At 38.5% G+C, this 22,684-nt stretch overlaps 1 protein-coding gene across 3 annotated transcripts in view; it reads left to right on the top strand.

The window, feature by feature from the left end:
- pard3bb (par-3 family cell polarity regulator beta b) overlaps positions 1-22,684 on the top strand; it is a 335,104-nt gene that overhangs the window by 116,963 nt on the left and 195,457 nt on the right. For 2 of the 3 annotated variants that reach the window (XM_084421753.1, XM_084421752.1), the window contains exons 7-9: positions 13,639-13,725; positions 19,054-19,179; positions 22,066-22,463. In XM_084421753.1, coding sequence (XP_084277879.1) covers positions 13,639-13,725; positions 19,054-19,179; positions 22,066-22,463 — 611 coding nt within the window. Of the gene's footprint in view, positions 1-13,212; positions 13,541-13,638; positions 13,726-19,053; positions 19,180-22,065; positions 22,464-22,684 lie in introns of those variants that run through there. The other variant, XM_084421754.1, reaches the window with a different exon arrangement.

Below are 22,684 nucleotides of genomic sequence, written 5' to 3'. Positions count from 1 at the left end.
GGACGTAGCGTAGGAAGCGTCGTGACGTAGAACGAACGCGACAGCGCAGCCAGAGAGCAGAGCAAAACAAAACTCCACTCAGGATTTCCGCGATTTAAAAAAACGTGTGTATTTAAAAGAAAATGTCGGAGGATTTTGATATTAGAGAAGAGGATATTGAGTTTTGTTTAGCTCTGCTCTCTGGCTGCGCTGTCGCGTTCGTTCTACGTCACGACGCTTCCTACGCTACGTCCTACGCCGGCATCCATCTCCTGTGAACGCGCGTCGAAAATAAGCCAGTTATTTTCATTTCTAAAGTTTTAGAAATGGAGCCGGATGGATTACTTTTGTGAAGGATGCATGCACATTTTTGGGACTTGAAGGAGGTGGACCCCATAACTTGACATTATAACCACTGAAAGATCTAAGATATTTTCTAAAATAACTGAAAATGTGTTCGTCTGAAAAATGATTGACATATGCATCTCGAACGGCTCGAGGGTGAGTAAATCATGGGTTTAATATCATTTTTGGCCGAACTATCCCTTTAATTTCTTCATTTTACATCATACATTTTCTTTTATTTATCTCCAGGTTTGAATTGAAGAATCCCAGATTTGCATTGAGGTCTTATACTTTCAGACCCCACTGTACTGTACATGTTGTTGTTTTTGTTGTTTAATCTGTTCTATTTTTCTCTCTCTCTCTTTCTCTTCCTCTTATCATATCATTAGCTAACATTCCAATTTTCCTGCTCCTCATTGAGAAGATCAAGGCTTTGTGGCACTTGCATATAAAATGATTATTCATTAAGCATCTTCAGAAAGCAGAGGGGAAGGGCTCACACAACACAAACAAACACATGCATTAATCAAGGAGAGAGATGACTAATGAGCCAGTCTGGGATTAGAGACTCTCTCGCCAGCCTCCTCTGAATCCCAGAGCGCTTCTGAAGGCACACACCCGGCCTTCAATACCTCTGATCGACACTTCTAATACACTCTCTGTTCCTGTACAACAGCAACACACACTCTTTAGACAGGACCATGGTGGTGTGGGTGGCATTGCTTTTAAGGCGATCCAAAAATTTACAGTAAAAAACGTAGTTATCAATTTGATGGCGGATCCAGAAAGGTTCAAACGACAATCACCAGTGACAACTGGAGATTCACCCGTTGTAAAACGCAAAAGACTTCGGACTTCGGAGACTGCAACCGGGCCCATGCGAAAACAAGGATAAATATTGGAAGGGCATTAAATGTAGTCACGCAACGATGATGTTGTTAACATTTACAATTTGAGAACAAAGTATAATTTGCACGGTTTGACGTGATATGATAAGCGATCGTTAGATTTAATCAGTGCGATTTACTGCAATGCTTTTTTTTTTCCTTAGTTGATCAGAACAAAAGTGGATGTTACTTACTTGTTCAGATGACATTTTCCGGTGAAAATTCTTATGTTGGTCACACTTCCAAAAAGTAGAATCTGTGATTCCGAATGACAGTATCCACACCGGCGCGGTGACTGACAGCCGCACATTCTCCTCAAAACATTGGATTCATCCGCGTGCCGAGGCACAACCCACGTGAAGATGAAAATTACGCGAATAACTGCAATTGCAGATTTCGAACAGAGATGGCGACAAAGAGAAAAAAAAACTACAGACTGCAGCTTTAAATTTACAGGAAAAAATGTAGTTTGTTAACTGATATAATGTTAATATTCCAACCTAATGAAGTACTAATATCTGTTTTGTACCTTTGTAATACACTGACAACCACCAAAAACAGGTGGTGATGAGAAAGTCACATGATGAATCAAAGAGAATCAAAAGCAGCTTTTCCACAAGATGAAGTAAATACTAAAATATAGAAGGTGTGCACACGTAATTTACTCAGATACTAAACTCCATCATGGTAACACTAACTAATGCAATAAACATTAATTTAACAACATTAGATGAAACTTAAAGGATAATTCCGGTATTTAACACTTTGAGTCTATTTTGTAGTTTTTTTTGGATGAACAAGAGTGGTGGACAAAGAAATTTTGACAATGGTTCCTGTCTCGACTTTTTGACTATTTTAGAATTGCCCATGACCGCTTTAGAATGGGAGTCTATGGCCATGCACAAACATGTCCTTAAAACAACCCTTAACGTTAACGAGTGGTTAGTGGTGTTCGTTGATGATTAAAAACAAGTAGCGTAGCGAAATACAGCTTCTGTCGTGTTTTATTTGCCATTTTGTAAAATCCCATTGATTTCTGTTGGAGGACTCATTGCTCATTGATATTACTGCGCTACCGGGAACGGAAAAGACGCTTCAGACTCAAATATTGAGCGCAAGTTTATACGCGGTTGTGAGGTATCTGAAAAAATAGTTCCACTATAGAAAAATAAACGGATTGAAATCATACATTGCGCCAATATATTTGTTTTTAATCATCAACGAACACCACTAACCACTCGGTGAGTTGAACAGTTTTGAAAACGAACGTTAAGGGTTGTTTTAAGGGCATGTTTGTGCATGGCCATAGACTCCCATTCTAAAGCGGTCATGGGCAATTCTAAAATAGTCAAAAAGTCGAGACAGGAACCATTGTCAAAATTTCTTTGTCCACCACTCTTGTTCATCCAAAACAAACTACAAAATAGACTCAAAGTGTTAAATACCGGAATTATCCTTTAAAACCCTAATGTACATACACTAACTGATTTGAAAAAAAAAATGTAACTACGAAGAAAATGTTATTTCAACAAAAATACATAAAATGTGAAGTGTCACACAGGGAATTCTGGGTCAATTGGAGTAGCCTATGAATGGAATATCATTACTATGTGTCTAGATGAGCGGGGGCATGTGTTCCTCTTACCTCGTACAAGTTATCATTTTGTTCTGTGTATTATTTTGAATTAAACTTGATTTTTTTATGTAGAATGATTAAAATGTTTTCTCGTAAAATGAACTCCAATAATAACTTTGAAAACTTTTTTTTTTTTTCAAAATTGCATTTTTATTGAATTTTTTTATCTCTTGCATGCTTTCATTCTGTTGGATATCATATCTTAGTTTATGCATTCTGGTGATTTTGGAAATGCTACCATCTTTGTTATAATATGTACTAAATCTACGTGAATTTGATTGTTTGGATTCTTAAGTTAGACACATACAGTAGTTGTAGATCTTTGAGGATTTATTTTTGTTTGCAACAGAAAGGATTTTGCAAGAGTCAAAAATCCCCCAAAGCACATTCAGAGCACAGACGGACAGTATGGAGGGTTGATAGGGTCACTTCCTCTCAGCATGACTCCTCTACCACGTCTTACACCAGACTCTCACCATAGCAACCGGCTGTGCCATCACTGTGAGGAATACTGGATGCTCTCTGCTCTCGGCAAATGATCCTTGAAATTGAGAGGGAAAAAATGAATTATCACTTGCACTTTGAATATAGAAATTGAAAGCCATAAGTACGGCCAGCACTTTGCTAATAACAGTTAGAGGTTGTAGGAATGTGCAATTCCAAGAAAGTGTTCAGTGGGTTTATGGTTGGTCACCTTAAAGGAATACTTCACTCACCCTCAAGTCGTTTCAAAGCCATATGACTTTTTCTTCCGTGAAACGCAAAATGAGAGTTTTTGAAAAATTGCAACACGTTTGGAAAAGTTTTTAATGACCTGTCAAGATCCAGAAAGGACAACAACAAAAAACAACACCACCCTAACAGTACTATAAAATAGTCCTATAATATAGTCCTATAATATAATATAATATAATAATGAATTTCTTAAATCATGCCCTGAAAGCTTATGTCTTATTGGCTTTTTTTCCCAGTGAGTTAAAAAATGTTAACTATATGTGAATAAATTCTACAGGAATGCATTTTTCAGGGATGCAGTTTCACTTGTTGTGAGAAAACAACAACAACAACAAAAAATTGCTCAGTGGACCTTATTCATGAAACACAAGCATAAAGTGTTTCTATGTAATCATTGGTACAACTATTCTCACATAAATTGTTGCTTTGAATCCAATGCAACAGTTTACATGAGAATTGTTTTACGAATGATTTACCTTGATATTTACTGCTTGTGTTTCATGATTGAGGCTCGGTATGAATATACCTTTACTGTCAACTGGAAAACAGGAAAGGGGGAAAATAAGTGTAATGTCTGAGCATAGATTGTAGAGTCCTGATAAACTATGTGTGTTATGATAAGGAGACTGATGTACACTTGGACTACAGATGGAAATGAAGCCAATTAGTAAAGTTATACTTTGCATATTGCTAGCTGTGTGTGTGAGCTAGATATAGATCCACTGTGTGTGTGTGTGTGTGTGTGTGTGTGTGTGTGTTGTGGGGCTGAGCGGTGTATAGCATCCGCCACTATTTTCAGTTGGATTGATACTGTTGTAGTTCTTACATTTAAAATTATGAATCTACTTTTTGAAATGATGGTTCCTCGACTGGAAGAACACTAGCCTGGGTGCCAGCCCGAACCCCGCCCACAACATTTTTTGGTCGGGAAGTTCGGTCTGGACCCGCTCCGTTGAGGAGCTATTATGCCCGAACAAAAATTGTTCGGACCAATCAAATTGTCAGGGCGGGTTTTATACGATGATGGACAGATGAGCAACGGTAACGTAATCATCCACGTCACCAAAGAGCGCTTGATTTGAATTAGTTTACAACAAAGACGACTGCTGCTGGAGAATTGAGATTTCACGAGCTCACATTTACAAATAAGTCAGATAGAATAAATGCGTATATAAGAGTTCACACAAATAAGTCGATAGAATAAATGCGTATATGACGTGCTGTCCGAGGAGAGGGCTGTGGGCTCGGTAGCCATACTCCCCCGTATTCCTGGTTGTGAGAGAACAAGACAAGAGTGAGGATTCGGGGTGGTAATGGGATGCTGAAAAACTGTCAAGGAGTGTTAGGTAAGTTGACAGAGTGAATATGCTTCCTCATGCTGATAGATAGGGTAACGATAGACATGGTATTGTTTGATGACAAGTTGATATTGGATTGATTATTTGTACGTGCTCCTCCCGAACTTTGTTTATGAAACATCATGTGTAGATTCCGCCATCGCGTCTGTTATAGAAGATATCGACAGCGCATTCATTTTAAAAGAGGAACAGAGAGCCGCGACATTTTTTTATTTATTTATTTTTATTTATTTTTATTAAATGCTTGTAGAAGCCGCGACATTTTGTTGGTTGAAAATATGAATGAAGAACATGCGTCATTTACTCCGTTGCTCTGATTGGTTGTAGGTCTATCCAATTGAGTGCAGAGGTTTTTTTTTTCCTGGTTCAGTTGAGACACACTCCATAATCAAATCTCTATGGAGCAGTATCAGACTCACATTCTGACTAGAATCTGAGTATGACGACGTCAGGCTAGAAGAACACACAAATTCACAAAAAAAAAAGAAAGAAAAAAAGTTGTTTATTTATTCATTTTAATTTATATGGACCATGATAACAATACCTGAAAAACCACATTTACCTTAGCTAACGTTCAAAACTTTGTGGTCAGTCAGATTTTTTAAAGAGTTTTGTTTAAAAAAGTCAGTTATTTCACCAAGGCTATTTTTAATAATAATAAAAAAAAAGATATTGTGAAATATTTTATTGCAATTTTAAATAAGTGTTTTCTGTTTAAATATATTTTAAAATGTGATTTATTCCTGTGATTAAAGCTGAATTTTCAGCATCATTACTCCAGTCTTCAGTGTCACATGATCCTTCAGAAATCATTCTAATATACTGATTTGGTGCTCAAGAAACTTTTCTTATTTTTATTAATGTTGAAAATAGTTGTGCTGCTTAATATTTTTGTGAAAACAAACCATGATTAATTTTTCAAGATTCTTTGATGAATATAAAGTACAAAAGATATTTTGAAACATTATAAATGTCGTTACTGTCACTTTTCTTTAATTCATCCTTCATGAATAAAATTGCTTAATAAATGTTAATTTCTTGATAATAATCATTATTATTATATTATTATAACGTTAATTTTGAATGTTGAATTTTATATATTTATGTCAAAAATATTGATTGGTTTCAATACATGTTGATACTGAAGTATGTGAAACCCTTACTCATTTTCCGAAGAACAGAGACATGATACCAGCTGCACTCTCTCTCTCTCTCTCTCTCTCTCTCTCATCTCACCGACAGCGACACACCCACCCACCACCCCTTACTCATTTGTTTCTTTTGCTTCGGATGAATATTGTTGGTGTTACAGGGCTTGCATTTCGGGGAGGGATTGCGTGTGTTGCGCATAATTTGACTCATTCCCACAGAATTTGTGATCACAACCAAAGTGCCTGCACATAAAGCTGCCACTCGGTACTAAATTGAGTTCATTTGCACTCCTTAGTGCGCTTAAACAGTCAAATACACACAAAACAGTGTCTAAATGATGGTCTTGGTGAGTATTCACGTAAAAACAGTCAGTTATGTTTTAAGTGAACGTAAACAGTTGAGAAAAAAACTAAAAGAAAAACCCCTTTGTAGCAGTGTAATGGATCTGTGTGTCAGGTCTTAAAGTGACAGCAGCCTAATATACCTTCTGCCAAATTATGAGATAATATTAAAAATATGCCAGTTTTTCCCCATGGCATCGATGTCAAAATTGTGGCTGGTAAAAATGCTGAGTGGCTAGTAACTTTGGAAAACCACTAGCCACATGCTTTACCACTGAGATATTAAATACCCTATATTTAATGATTCAAATAATTAATGGAATCAGAGTTTTGAATAGATACATTGAAACAGAATGCTCAGTAGTAAACTTAATGGACAAACATTTTTTTACTTAATTTTATATCATCTGCAAATATATTGTTAGCCCAGCTCCACTTTTCTGAAACACTCTCCGTCTCGTTATTATCAGTCTGTCTGAACCTACCATCACAGTCTCTATCTTTTTTTTTCCTCTTCACTTTCTCCATTTCTCTCAGACTGTTTTATATTTCCTCTGTATGTGTGTCTCATATGGCCTTTTTGCACCCGTCTGTTGTATTTCCATCTCCCATCACTTCATCATCTTATTGTGTCATTGGCGTCTGCCACTGAGGCCCCTTCTCCATAAGCACTTCACTTCTCCACCTTTGTTGCTTCTCTCCCTCTCTGTCTGTTTTCCCTTCTTTTCCTTCATCTATCTGTCTTTCTCTGTGTAGTCATTTTGAGGGGCCACAGACTCATCTGTGCGCTCTTATCTGCTCTGCCATTGTGCCGTTGACTCCCTGCTGTCAACCCCTCGGGCCTCTTTCATACTGACACCCGTTTATCATCATCCTCTCATCACCCTCTCTGCCAATCACACACACACACCCACTGATAACCATCCGCTTTATCAGAGAGACAGTGAGAAAATCTTAAACTCTAACCCCATCAGCGTTGAGCCCGACTTCTGTGTCTAACTCCGCATTTCCTCTTAACTGATCTCGATTCAGTCTGCGGGAGAACATTTCAGACACGCCGCCTCTGGGACTTTAATTTCAGCGAAGATAAACAGCAGTATCAAAGATTTGCCTTGTGTTAGTTTCTGCCACAAGATGATACCTGGGTGCTTAAGATTTTCTAATAGAAAGCATGCAATCTCTCTTGAATCAATTAACCGAGAGCTGTTCTCAAGTGAAAGGTAATTGAAGTAATGAAAAGAGGTGGCGTTGGTAATCTGGGGCTCAGCGGTCAGCATCGTAGTGGATTAGAGCCGCATTGTGATGGTGTCAACGGCGCGTCAGATCGATACTGTGGTATGATGATGACGGTGATGGGGGGTGCGCTGAGAGCCCCATTTTGAGTGACAGCATGGCAGTGAGCGCCTTATATACATCCTGCGGCTCAAATGCTAGACTCAGACTTCAGATTGTGATCTCAGGTTGGGGAATTTTTTAATTTGTTGGCCTACAGGTTTGCTGTGGAGATTTAGTGAAAGTCATATTGAAGGTTTTGCAACCCAATCTTATGAGAAAACGTAGCTATTTTGGTTATTAGCTAGTGATTTTTAATGAATTTGGATAAATGTGATTTATGTGTAAACAACAATTCGGCAAAAACTTGCTCAACACATCTTGAAGGCACCATGTTTGATTGTACACATTCAAGGGCATGGTCTAAAGCGCACGTGCACATCCACTTTTGCCGGTTTAACGATGGGAAAAATGGCACCCGGCGCATGGTCTAAAAGGGTTGTACCTATTCACTTAATGACTAATAGGTGTGTTTTGGGCGTAACGTGCAATAAACCAATCAGAGTCTCATCTCCCATTCCCTTTTGTGCAGCTGTACGTGCGTCCGTGTGTGTTTAATAAGCAGAGCGTTGTGGACCCGTCTATAGGCGCACATTACTAATGCGCACTTTAAATAACAAAAAAATACTGTGCCATTTGACTTTTTAGACCAGGTTTTTGTTTTAGATCAACGTGCCAACAATGTTGCCCGAACACACCTCGTTTTCAGACCAGCGCGCCCATGGGCGAACAGATGGGTGCAAATGCATTTGCTATTTTAACAACGTGGCGCAGGACGTGAAAATGATAACTGTTTGGGGCTGACACTAGCAAAAAACACTGACCACATTGCGCTGGATGTATGATAGGGCCCATACAATATGTCTGGGGAAAATAGCTCAAATCAGCACATTTATGGTGCACATTTTGGTCTTTTTTGGAGCCTGACAGGCTCAGTTTCCATTTACTCATATTGTATTGAAAGTCTGTGTTTGTTGGAAGAAAGCCAGACAGGTTTAGAATATAATGGGGGTGAGTGAAAACTGACTTGTTTGTAATTTTTGTGAACTAGTGTATTGTTTGGAATAATACACATTGCTAGTGCATTACCGTTACCATCGAAATTACTGCACAGATGCAGTACATAGACATAACTTTGAGTATTTCTGTCTTGAGTAATGGTTAAGATGAAATGTTGCTCTAAAGTGACCTGCCAATTATTTTGTATTTGCAAAGTGCTGTTTAAGTAAGTTCTGTCTGCCCCTCTATATATTCTGATGGTAAACAGGTTTAACATTAGTCATTCTTTAATTCTGTGAGTCTGGTATATTAGTCGCTGGAGACTGAGAGCAGGTTTGTACATGCGGTGCTTTCCGCATCCCTGTTGAGTGACTGGATCCCTGATTGTGAGGCCGAATTAAAGTCTTTCTGAATAGGAGGATTATTTCAACCCTGTAGGGGAGCTTTACTCTGGGTTAAACACTCACAGGTAAACACACAGCCTTGTTCACACCTCTTCACATGCATTTTCCATTACTCAATCCTCTCCAGCCTACATCAGACATCTCTGAATCCACAGCACAATAGCCGTCGCATAAAGAAACGGCATCTGTATTCAAATAGTCCTTCATTCAGAGGAGAAGTATCGCATGTTTCTCCAGGAACTCTCGTGAAGCGGACCCACACTCGGCTCCGTACACAATCACAAGAGAGACTGTTAATCTGAACCACAGCTCTTATTTGTGCAAAGCTGCCGAAGCTCAGCACTTTGAAGATGGCGAGTTGAAAAGACGAGAGAGCTTTGGTAATTTGCTCTCTTTTATTCGTATCTGCCTTTTATTTCCCTTTTTTGTACCTTCTGTCTGTCTTGAAGGGAGAGCAGGTAAATAAAGAGGACACCTGCTCAAGTGCCCCTTTCCTGCTTCACAGCCATCCTTTCATCCGCTGTCCTCATCTTTAGATGATGTGGTATGCTTTTTTTCCACCGTTCATTTGTTTGCCTATTGATGCTGGACTAACTAAAGAGGAAAAGTGGGAGTGAGGTAATGAAGGAAAGAAATTAGGGTTCTGAGCTCTGTTCCAAAGTTCTAGTATCTTTGCAAGGCTGATACAAAAGGTAGGCAACTTCATTATGCTGTCCCTCATTTAGGCCATATTGCTTCAAATTTTAGCCTTTGCAGAGAAGATAATCCCAGGATGGAAGATAGTGGACAAAATTGAATAAATACATATAGAAATAAATACATACAATATAAATTGTAACAGCCATTACAGTTTTCAATGTCACATGATCCTTCAGAAAATCATTCTGATATGCTGTTTTGATTATCATGCTGTTCCTCTAGCCTGCATTGAATTCAAGTGTGAATCGGGTCCTTAAATCAATCGCTAATAATAATAATTTATCTGATTATAACTAGTAGCATGGTCGGAATAAAAAAGTTACATGCAACCACTTTAATCGGAATTAAAATTAGAATCTAATTCGGATTATAAAGGGTGGTTTAAACCTTTTCTAATCCGATCAGGATTACACCTGATTTGATTGAAACTGGAAAATACTGCGTAATGTCTTATGACGTGTGGAACAAGCTGTTGTTTTCATTGAATGAAGTGTCATAAATGACTGTTGTGTCATTCTAAAATTTAGTGTTAAAATAGGACTGCCCGTCGCCTCCTAATCAGGACCCGAAATAGATAAATATTAAATCTGCCCTTAAAACAAAGAAGCAATTTAGAGGGATAGTTATTATGCGCAAACTCTGTATATTCGTGCAGTGAGCGCATATCAAATTTTGGTTTAAAACTTGTGACATATAAACACGCATATCAACCCGATTACTTTATTTAGCGGCCATGTAAACACTACATTCGGATTTATCAACAATTGATTGAAACAAAAGGTGTAGCTACTTTTTCAGTAAGAATGGTCATTAGTAGTGCATCTCAGTTTGTTCACACTGAACATTCCAACAAGTACACTTCACATACCTGGATGATGCACTCAAGTAACCGAAAAAAGCAAAGTGTGGAATGTTGGACACTTCATTGCAGATTTCCTTGTGTAGTGCAAGGGAAGGGACTATCAAGCTATGAAGGTGGATGGCAAAAAATATTAAATTCACAATAAATGGCTCATAGTCAAAAGAATAAGTGAATAGTGTATAGTATGTAATCTAGGATACAACATTTTGGAATGATCTGGAAATGGAGAGTAAAACAGGGAATGCAAAATTAAAGAGTGCTGATCCCCCCCCCCCCCCCCCCCCCCCCCCCCCTCCTCATTTAAGCCCTCCTAATTATTTTGGGGCTCCTTCGCCCCTCCTCAAGGAGTAGAGTCTCTTTGAAATTTCTTATTTGAGCCGGCCTTGATTAACGAAACTTCTGGTGAGTTGATGAAACTGCACTTCACAGGATTTACTCATGCCTACCACAGTTTTTTCCCCAGTCTTTGTTGTTGTTGTTTGCAGTTTCCATATTCTCTTGGTGATTGTGTTTAAACCCCATCTCTCTCTCTCTCTCTCTCTCTCTCTCTCTCTCTCTCTCTCTCTCTCTCTCTCAGACAGAGTTATCTGTGCTGTGGTAGCTTATCAGTGTTGAGTCCTCTGAGCTCTGGGCAGACAGCTCTCTCCTGCATTAGCATCTCAACAGTCTCAGCTCTTTCTCCAAATAGGCTCTCACATAACAGTCAGACACAATCTTCACTACACACCTCAGGAAAAATGAAAGAATGAAAGTCAAACAGGAGCCTGGGGAAGGCTGTATTTATGTTTGTGTGTGTGTGTGTGTGGTCAGCCTGCTGAAGTCATTAAGACCTCACACACACGGGTAAATTATTGGTCTAGATGCCTGTTTGGGAGTGTTGGAAGTAAAGGCCTCAGGAAAAGAGAGACTCTCCACACATTCTTTAAATTGCAGTGTTTTATTCTACCACTTCATGCTCACTCACACGTGACGGACCAAAGAGTCAGCGCATCACTCAAAGATGTTGCCCATTTATCAATCTTTCTCTCAACTCTTTTGCTTTTTCTGGACGAGTTGGGATAAACTCTGGCGCTAATAGGATCTCAGTTACGCACATTGTGCAGCTGTGCACAGAAGTCCAACTAAATAATAATAAATACGTGCAATTTTGGGTTGTTTTTCACCAAACCCTGTCGTTTATCCCAAGAACATAAGGAATGTACGACACTTGTCACATGGGATCATTCTGTGATACTTTCGCGTCTTTTTTAAAAAGCTTGATGCTGGTCGCTATTCACTGGCGTTATATGGACAAGCAAAAAAAAAAAAAAAATCCTTTTGTGGTCCAATAAAAACAACATAATGCAATAGAACAACACTAGTATAAGTAAATGATGCCTTGAATTTAATTTTAGGGTGAACTATCCCTTTAACTCTTTCCCCGCCATTGACGGAAATTTCCATCATTTATAAGACAATGCTTCCGCGCCATTGATGGAAATTTCCGGTTTTCCGTGTATTCACTGTTATGCGTTAGGGTCTGAAAGAGTACTGAATCTCCTGATCAAAACACATGTGTAGAAGCAGAAACAAGCGATCTCATATGTAAGCAGATGCATATGTAAAATAATGCGATCATCAACGTTAAACAGTATTTCAGTCAAAACTGCCTAATGTTACTGAATTAAATGTCGACTCAGGACGAGCTATAGGACGAGGTATAGGACTGAAGCTTTGGGGGTGTTGATGGACTCGATCTCCTACATCGATGTTTTGATCATCGGTCTGAATCAGATCTGAATATAGTCTTTGACAAAAAATTTATTTTATAAGCCTTTTGCTCAAAATGTTGCTTTTTTATGAAAATTACCCACATTCAAGTGTTGATAAAAAAATAATGCATTTATCTAGAATTATTTTTTTGTTTGTTTATTTGTTTAAAAGCAGAGTGTCTGTTTCTTTCTTTTGATATATTGCATGTTCAGATATTCATACAACAAAATATTCTAGGGGCCATGGAAATTTTGTGAAAGTGATAAAAAAAAAAAAAGAGCTTGCTGTGGCTGGCAACTTAAAAAACTGGCGGGGAAAGAGTTAATAATTTACAAATAACTTTCTCACTCTCATTTTGTTCTACTCATTTTTCCATACAATGGCAGTTCATAGTGAAAAACGGCAAATACGTATTTTAGATTTTTTTTTTTGTTGCTTACAAAGACCGATGGAGAAAGCTGCTTTTTGGGATTACAGCATTTACCAGCAGGGGCTATGCATATAGGCTAACCAGCCAAACATGAAATATTGCATCAACCAATCAGCTTCTAGAATTCTCCATTTTATAAAATGCTTTCGATGTACCATGTTTACAAAGTCATCGTCGGTCTCTCTCTCTCTCTCTCTCTCTCTCTCTCTCTCTCTCTCTCTCTCTCTCTCTCTCTCTCTCTCTCTCTCTCTCTCTCTCTCTCTCTCTCTCTCTCTCTCTCCTGCAGTGGCTAACTGTACTCACTCATGTATGACTCTGCAAATATTCCTCCATGAAGAGCTATTAGTTGTGGATTAAAGGCGGATGATCGCTGCCGCAGTGAAACGGACCGTTCGGTCCACAGCTATCCACTTCCACTCCCACTATATCATCACACCACATGCCAAGAACATTAACTGCTGAAAAAAAAAAGGAACATTTGAAAATTAGTCAGAAAGGCAGACATCATGGAAACTATTTCAGCAGGGAATGTAGGAAAACAGGATCATGTGGTAGGGAGCTGACTAACTCACAGACATGTACTGCGGCTCGGCACCCGCGCGTGTAGGAGATCTGAGGGCCAGGAGAGAGTGAGTTTACACAGGTTTATGTTGTGCTGTCTGACTTCTTAATAAAGTGACTGATGGGTTTTGTTTTTGTGTGTGTGTGTGTGTGTGTGTGTGTGCAGCAGCCTCACAAAGACGGTGGAGATTTCAGGAGAACAAGGGCCTCTAGGAATACACGTGGTGCCGTACTGTTCCTCTCTCAGCGGAAGGTTAGTTCAGCACTGCACATTTCTCTCTCTCTCTCTCTCTCTCTTCACACACACACACACACACACACACTCTCTCTCTCTTCATGAAGCATGTCTTACCTAAAGCGCGGTTATGTGCGCTAGAGAAATCTAAAGCTCCACCGCATTCATTCAGAGCTTTGTTTGTGTCTACGTTTTTTGGTTGTGGGGGATTATGGGAATGTTCTGTGCTGCTCTCTTGCTTTTGAAGTCATGATCCAGAAATGGGGTGTTATAGTGTTTTTAGTTTTTAGACTGTCTATATGCTAGTGTACCACTTAAGGTTGTCAAACATAACGTTTAGCAGAAATGTGAATTTTAAGTTTTCTTTTATGGGAAAACTGACCAAAAATATTGTTGACTCATCCTGTTTTAAATTATAATTTTTTTGTCTAATCAAATTTTCTCTTGGATGATAATGTCATTCCCCACTAATACCACCTGCAACGGATTAGCAATTAGCTAATCTTGGTTCATGGCTGTGATGTATTGTAAGCATTTTTATTTCTACAGTTATGTCTCCTCTCAAACTTCATCCATTTCATCCATTATTCATGGAGTCTTTGAATTATTCCAAAACTGATGTATTTAATCTTTCCAAGCAAATGAGGGGTCACATTTTAAATTTAAATGATTATTTTAATTTCACAGCCCAGAACAGAAGATTCTGTGGGGTGAAAACAAACATTCATATACATGCATATATCTGCGTGTTTTGTATTCGTTTTTATATTATTTATTTGTGGTCATTTTCTTAAGTGTTTTTTTTTATTCCGTATATATTTTTTAAAAATGTTTATTTATTTATTTTTAACTCATTTTATTCTGCCGCTCAAAGAAATTTCAGTGAAATTATATTGTTTATATCTCTGGATATAATTTTTACATTTTAATTTTAAAAGATTATTTTAATTTTCAAGACCAGGTCAGGAAATTAATTAAAATACAGGTGAATATATATATATATATATATATATATATATATATATATATATATATATAAAAGTTGTTATTATTGATTTTGTAGTTATTTACTTTAAATTATTTATTTTTACTTGTGTAATTTAATTACATTTCTATTAAATTGTCTATTGGTTTGTTTGTTTTTTCACATTTTATTTTTAAATGGTTATTTTTTATTTTTTATTTTTTATTAGTCCAGAACAAAAGTTTCAGTGAAGGAAAAAAAATAAAATAATAATAAATTCTTTTAATAAATAAATTAAATAAATAAATAAATTAAAATCCACATTTTGGTATAACATCACAAAGTCAAACACCTTTTTCTGAACAATGAACTAACAGAAATGTGCATTGAGAAGTTAAATGTGGTCTATTTTGATTGTGACTTTAATACTTTTTTATGTAAATGATCTGTGTTATCTCTGTGCACCTTTATAGTTCACTGTTCATCCAGGCCACATTGTTGAACACTGAATAGGCGTTATACAGATATGGACAGTCACAGTTTATGTGAGTTCATGTGCTGATGTTGTGGACTTCTTTTCTTAAATGCTTAAGTGGGGGAAACAGGTAGCGAGAGTAAGTGAAGAAAGTGTGTTCCTGTGGGAGAGAGCTGGGCATCCTGTGGTCATCAGCTGGTATTTCCAGTGGGTCAGCAGTATATAAACCCGCAGCCCTCTTTGAAGACAGGAGCAGGGCTGTGGGGTCAGCATCGACTGCTGCTGGCTCAGGGAAACGCATCACCACGTTTTGTAGGGGTGAATTAGAGGGGTTAAAAGTTAAGTACTTCAGCGGTAAGGGTGGGGGGGGGGGGGTGGGGGGGGTGGGGGGGGGGAGACCATTTGCGAAACAGAAGTTTCAGTAAATTTGGATTTAAATGTTACATGTACAGCCAACATACTTTCTCCATTGTTTATCACCAGCTATAGTTTTTGATGTACAATAGATTGGTGACCATATCAGTATTAGTCAGTTTTTGTTTTATTTATAGTTCACGACCGTTCAGAAATTTGTGGTCAGTGATATTTTCTTAATGTTTTTGAAAGAAGTCTCTTATGCTCAAGGCTGCACTGACCAGTAACACAGCACAAATAATACAGTTATGAACTATTTTATATATTGAATACGTTTTCAAATGTAATTTAATTCCTATGATGGCAATGCTGAATTTTCAGCATCATTACTCCAGTCTTCTGTGTCACATGATCCTTCAGAAATCATTCTGATATGCTGGTTTGATGCTCTTACTATCAATGTTGACAACAGTTGTGGTACTTCATATTTTTGAAAAGAAATTTCAATGAAATTATATTGTTAATATAATTATTGTATATTGTAACTAAATTGTAAAACTTTTTTATGAAAACAAAATAGTATAGATTTAAAATATCGGTTATCATATTCTTATAAGCAGGCCCACATTAGTGGTTAACTGATATGGATTTTTCAATGACTGTTGGAAAAAAGTATTTGCAGTTTAGTAATAGCAACTGAAAGTAATTAAAAATTTTAATACAATATTTACTTAGTGGGAAATGTTTTTCACAAAATCACTGTCATTATTAAAGTTCTACATACTGTAGCTCCCACCCCTTGTGTGTTTGCTTAAATTGCTTATGAATATAATCTTGCAATCATTGTTGACCAGAACATATTACATTCCTAGCTTCAATAGCGTAGAGTTTGGAGTTTTTGTGCAGAATATAATTATTGAACCAAAACCTGTCCTGATTTGAATGTGTTTGATTTGGCCGCCGAAAGACTCGCTATTAGAGGTCACATAGTCTTCAAAGTGCAATTTCTGAGTAACTTCAGCTAACATTCACCTCACCTGAACTTATGGCTCATTTAATGACCAGATGTTTTTACGGTGGAGCGCTCTTACTGTCTGTCATGCACTAAATAAGTCTTTCTCTTTCTGACTGAAACTGAGTCATCAGAGAGAGTCACGAGGGACTGAGACAGCACAGGAGTCTTAATAAAGACAGATATCTCCCAGTAGGATTGAACCTTTTTCTCTCCCTCATCCCCCTCACTCATGTCTCCCACAGGCCGTAACCTCCATCTGTTTCCTTTAGACATGCCGTGCCCTCTCTCTCTCTGCGTGTCAAAGGTCACCCCATCTTAAGACTAGACGTAATATTCTCCAAACGAGAGGCTAGCGATAACGTAAACAAGCCTGTTAGCTAATGCAGAGTGACTTCATGTGGACGGGAAGCCTTTAGCACATCTAATGGAGGGGTGAAGAGATCCTTCCTGAGCATTAGCAGGTCACACTCTCACGTCTTACACCAACACAAGGCTAATTCGCTCCAGATCATGCATCTTTGTCTTCATACGGATTCCATGCCGCTAATCTGACCTCCGGTGTGTTATTGAAGTTTTTCCGCATGCTTGTTTTTGTTATTGATCATTTTGTTTAGTCTGAAGGTGATAATAGGAGACGTTATTAGTTTATATTAGGGCTTGTGTGACTACTCATTTTTACTAGTTGACCAGTTGAAAATGCTGAATAAGATGCAGTGGAGTTAGGCTGTTTCTTTATCTATAGATACATCTTTATTTGATGGTTTTCATGAATTTATTGTGAATGGTATGGCTGTTTACAATGCCATTCCACAAAATAAATAAAAAAAGCTGTCACTGGGACAGTACCCTTTCAAAAGCTACTTATATATGTTTGTTTCTTTATGGTAATATGCACTCTTTTGGGTTGAATTAGGTACAAAGGTTCACATTTTGAAAGAGCACAGCCCCAGTAACAGATTTTGTTCCCTTTTTTCCTGAGAGTGTAAAATGATTTGTTGGTAATGGCAATGTGTTGTGTATGTGTGCAGCATCTTGGAGTTCAAGACAAAGTTTCTTTGAGGACAGTTCTTTGTTTTCATTTTCACATTAGATTAAACACATAAAACATATACGTAATGTAACAGTAATCACACAGATTGTATTGGCCAGTATTTTTCCATTTTGTAATAGGTGGAATCAGCTGATCTTTCCTGATTTGCGGGGAAATTAACATAATGATCATTTTCTACAGTTCAAAAGTTTGGGGTCAGTAAGATTGTTTTCAGCAAGTCTTCATTAAGTTGATCTAAAGTGACAGTAAAGAAATGTATAATCTTACAAAGGATTTATATTTCAGATAAATGCGGTTCCTTTGAACTTTCTATTCATCAAATGATCCTAAATAAAAAAGAAGAAAAAAAAAGGTTTCCACACAAATATCAATTAATTAATAATAAATGTTTCTTGAACTCCCAATTAGCATATTAGAATGATTTCTGAAGGATCATGTGACACTGAAGACTGGAGTAATGGCTTTAAATGGCTTTAAAAATTCAGCTTTGGGATGATTTTAAACTGCAGCTGTGGACATGTAAATGTTTTTAGTGATGAGTAGAATCATACACAGACCAGTTATTGTTGCTCCTGCTGTGAGGTGGCTGTCAGCAGCAGATGACAAATATGCTTAGTCTCTTTCATACACTCACCCAAAACTCAACCTTTATCCCTTTAAATCTCCATCTAAATTTCTGCAACGGTATGTTCTATAATTTTCCAGATACTGCTGCGGCCCACTGTAATGCATGAATGTGTTATTCATTGAATGGTCTCGTGTGAGGTCCCTGCGGATGAAGACTGAGGGATTAATACTCGTCTGCCGTTCTCCTGCTTTATGAGTTTCTCCAGCCTGATAGCCTTTATCACTGCCAGCCATAGCGCTGCTGTCTTGTGTTTTGCCAAGCGGTCTGTGCATGTGAGTTTTGTACGGTGCTCAGGAGGGCAAAAGGAGGACAATAAAGCAAAACATAAAGCCAATGGTTTTCCGTCAGTAAAATAGCGAGAAGGTTTTATTGATATTTTATACAGTAGCTGGGATGGATGGATGGATGGATGGATGGATGGATGGATGGATGGATGGATGGATGGATAGATAGATAGATAGATAGATAGATAGATAGATAATTCCCTGGGAAGATAAGATTATTCTCCTAGGAGACTTCAATGCCAGGGTTGGCCGGCACTATAGGACAGGAAGGCATCGGGGACATCAACTCTAATGGAGTTATCACCAACACTCTCTTTCGCCAGAAAATCAAATTGAAGGCATCTTGGAGACACCCCCGCTTCAAACAGTGGCATCTCATTGACTATGTCATTGTGCAAGCCAGGGACCATCATGATGTGAATATCACAAGGGCCATGGTCAATGCTGATGACTGCTGGACAGATCATATATACTGTATAAGATGAAACTAGTGCAGCCTGTTATGGCTGTTTGCTGGCTGGCTGGCTGGTGCTGTGCTCTATTTTGTTGGTAATTTATGGTTTGTTCTCTTTCAGGGCTCTGGGCCTGCACATTCGAGGCGTGGAGGAGAACAGTCGCTCCAAAAGGGAAGGCATCTTTCAGGACGATGAGTGTATCGTTAAAATTAATGATGCTGAATTATTGGACAAATCCTTTTCACAGTGAGTCTCTGAACTGAAGCTTTTCTGCTTCACCTTCTGGTCTGCTTTCTCTGTCTCTACCTCCTGACATTATTTCCTTCCTGTCGTGTTACTTTGTTTTTAGACCTATCTTTTCATGTCATGGTTGTAAAAACAAGCATGGTGTCCATTGTTGTGCTCTGTTTATGGCTGTACACTCTTGGACTGGTTTCAAAAGCAGAAAAACACTCAATTCAGAGCCCTTTCAGCAGTCATGGTCATTTGCTGAGCTCTGTTTGCTGTGTGTAGCTGATCTCCTTCTCTTACACTGCATTACTGCTCACTGTCATGCTGATTAGAGATCTGCTACCCAAACCAAAGCCGTCAGGACCCAACAAATCATCTGGTTTTCGGTCAGTTTTCAACGTATAATGTTAGATTTGTTTCAGTGAAGCCTGTTACTTCTATACTGCAAGTGTCACCAAATAGAATAGAGAAATTATGTATGTAAATACACTACAGGTCACCATTTTGGTGTCAGAATTTTTTTTTTATTAAAAAAAAACATAGTGGTGCAGGTACAGTGGGTACGGAAAGTATTCAGACCCCCTTACATTTTTCACTCTTTGTTATATTGCAGCCATTTGCTCAAATCTTTTAAGTTCATTTTTTTTCTTCATTATTGTACACACAGCACCCCACATTGACAGAAAAACACAGAATTGTTGACATTTTTGCACATTTATTAAAAAAGAAAAACTGAAATATCACATGGTCCTAAGTATTCAGACCCTTTGCTGTGACACTCATATATTTAATTCAGGTGCTGTCCATTTCTTCTGATCATCCTTGAGATGGTTCTACACCTTCATTTGAGTCCAGCTGTGTTTGATTATACTGATTGGACTTGATTAGGAAAGCCACACACCTGTCTATATAAGACCTTACAGCTCACAGTGCATGTCAGAGCAAATGAGAATCATGAGGTCAAAGGAACTGCCTGAAGAGCTCAGAGACAGAATTGTGGCAAGGCACAGTTCTGGCCAAGGTTACAAAAAAATTTCTGCTGCACTTAAGGTTCCTAAGAGCACAGTGGCCTCCATAATCCTTAAATGGAAGACGTTTGGGACGACCAGAACCCTTCCTAGAGCTGGCCGTCTGGCCAAACTGAGCTATCGGGGGAGAAGAGCCTTGGTGAGAGAGGTAAAGAAGAACCCAAAGATCACTGTGGCTGAGCTCCAGAGATGCAGTCGGGAGATGGGAGAAAGTTGTAGTAAGTCAACCATCACTGCAGCCATCCACCAGTCGGGGCTTTAAGGCAGAGTGGCCCGACGGAAGCCTCTCCTCAGTGCAAGACACATGAAAGCACACCTGAAGGACTCAGAGATGGTGATAAATAAGATTCTCTGGTCTGATGAGACCAAGATAGAACTTTTTGGCCTTAATTCTAAGCGGTATGTGTGGAGAAAACCAGGCACTGCTCATCACCTGTCCAATACAGTCTCAACAGTGAAGCATGGTGGTGGCAGCATCATGCTGTGGGGGTGTTTTTCAGCTGCAGGGACAGGACGACTGGTTGCAATCGAGGGAAAGATGAATGCGGCCAAGTACAGGGATATCCTGGACGAAAACCTTCTCCAGGGTGCTCTGGACCTCAGACTGGGCCGAAGGTTCACCTTCCAACAAGACAATGACCCTAAGCACACAGCTAAAATAACGAAGGAGTGGCTTCACAACAACTCCGTGACTGTTCTTGAATGGCCCAGCCAGAGCCCTGACTTAAACCCAATTGAGCATCTCTGGAGAGACCTGAAAATGGCTGTCCACCAACGTTTACCATCCAACCTGACAGAACTGGAGAGGATCTGCAAGGAGGAATGGCAGAGGATACCCAAATCCAGGTGTGAAAAACTTGTTGCATCTTTCCCCAAAAGACTCATGGCTGTATTAGATCAAAAGGGTGCTTCTACTAAATACTGAGCAAAGGGTCTGAATACTTAGGACCATGTGATATTTCAGTTTTTCTTTTTTAATAAATGTGCAAAAATGTCAACAATTCTGTGTTTTTCTGTCAATATGGGGTGCTGTGTGTACAATAATGAGGAAAAAAAATGAACTTAAATGATTTTAGCAAATGGCTGCAATATAACAAAGAGTGAAAAATGTAAGGGGGTCTGAATACTTTCCGTACCCACTGTATGACATCAGAACCAGAAACTAATTCGCCATTGGTTCCTTTGAGATTTTCCTATGGGGTTTTATAATGTAAAGATTTGTTGACTGCTCATTTTTCATAGCAAACTCAAGCTAGAGAGATAGCAGATCAACAAGATTATACATCCATCATATACAGTCATGTAAAAAAGAAAGGACACCCTATTGAATTCTATGGCTTTACATATCAGGACATCATACAAAGGAACATAAAATGGCTCCTCATATAGACTTAACTTATCATAGATTGTGCTTTATACAAGTTCAGTCTAAAGACCTTGCCTTACCTACTGAAACATTACATAACATTCCATGGTCATTATGTACATTATGCATATATTGTATATACATATTTCTGCTTAGGAGAATTACTTCTAACCAGTAGAAGGTCACATTAATCTTATTAGGCTCAGGATGGATGGACGGTTTTTAAATTAAATCAGTCGAGCAAAAATGAAGGAGGTGGATTGCTTTGTCATTTGTAATGCGAAGGACTCATTAGTCATAACCCCAATTATGCTGTCAGAATAAATGTCAGAGTGAGTTTTATCTAAACCAAGACTATTCAATATATTACAATTTCCATCCTTTTTAGTTTCCAGGTTCATTTATTTCATCAAATAACCTGCAAATAATTATAAAAAAATTGATTGTCTCTTAATTGCTTTTTTATATCCTGTGTCCCTTATCTCTCTCTCCCTTGTCTTTTACCAGAGCACAGGAAATATTCCGTCAAGCCATGCGTTCACCCATCGTTCGTTTAGAAGTTGTTCCAGTTTTTAATAAAGAACGCTTTGAGAAGACTGTGATCGGCCACCTCTTCAACTCGGAAAACCCTGATGCATCCACACGGACCAAAGACCCTCCGCCGCTGAAGGTGAAGCCCATGGTGAGGCCTGTGGAGTCTTCCTCAGGGTGGCAAGCCGAGTTTCAGGAGTCCAGCAGCAGTCCTGAGAGTCGCTCACTGGGCTCTCCATTACCCCTCAGCCTCTCTCCCACCCCCAGAGGCAAGAGTGCCGAAAGCCCCCTCCTAAAAAACAGCTTGGGACCCTCACCTCTACAAATCCAAAACAAAAAGGGTGGAAAGAGACTCAGAATCGACCTTAAGAAAGGTAAACAACTGGGAAAAAAACTAATTGTTTCTTAAATTCAACACTGCATTCAGATTTTACAGGTCTCTTGTTCACTAAAGGATAAATGCCTCATTCAGCCAATAAATTCTAGGCAACTACAGATAGTATATTCAATAAATTTTGAATTGGTAACAATAAATTGATCTACAATTTTGATATCCGTGTACATATAAAGTAAGCAAAAACTGCTTTTCAAATGC

Source organism: Rutilus rutilus (genome assembly GCF_951802725.1).
Source record: "Rutilus rutilus genome assembly, chromosome: 10".
Lineage (NCBI taxonomy): Eukaryota > Metazoa > Chordata > Actinopteri > Cypriniformes > Leuciscidae > Rutilus > Rutilus rutilus.
The sequence above is the reverse complement of the archived record's forward strand: the minus strand, read 5'-3'. Positions and strand labels throughout refer to the sequence as shown.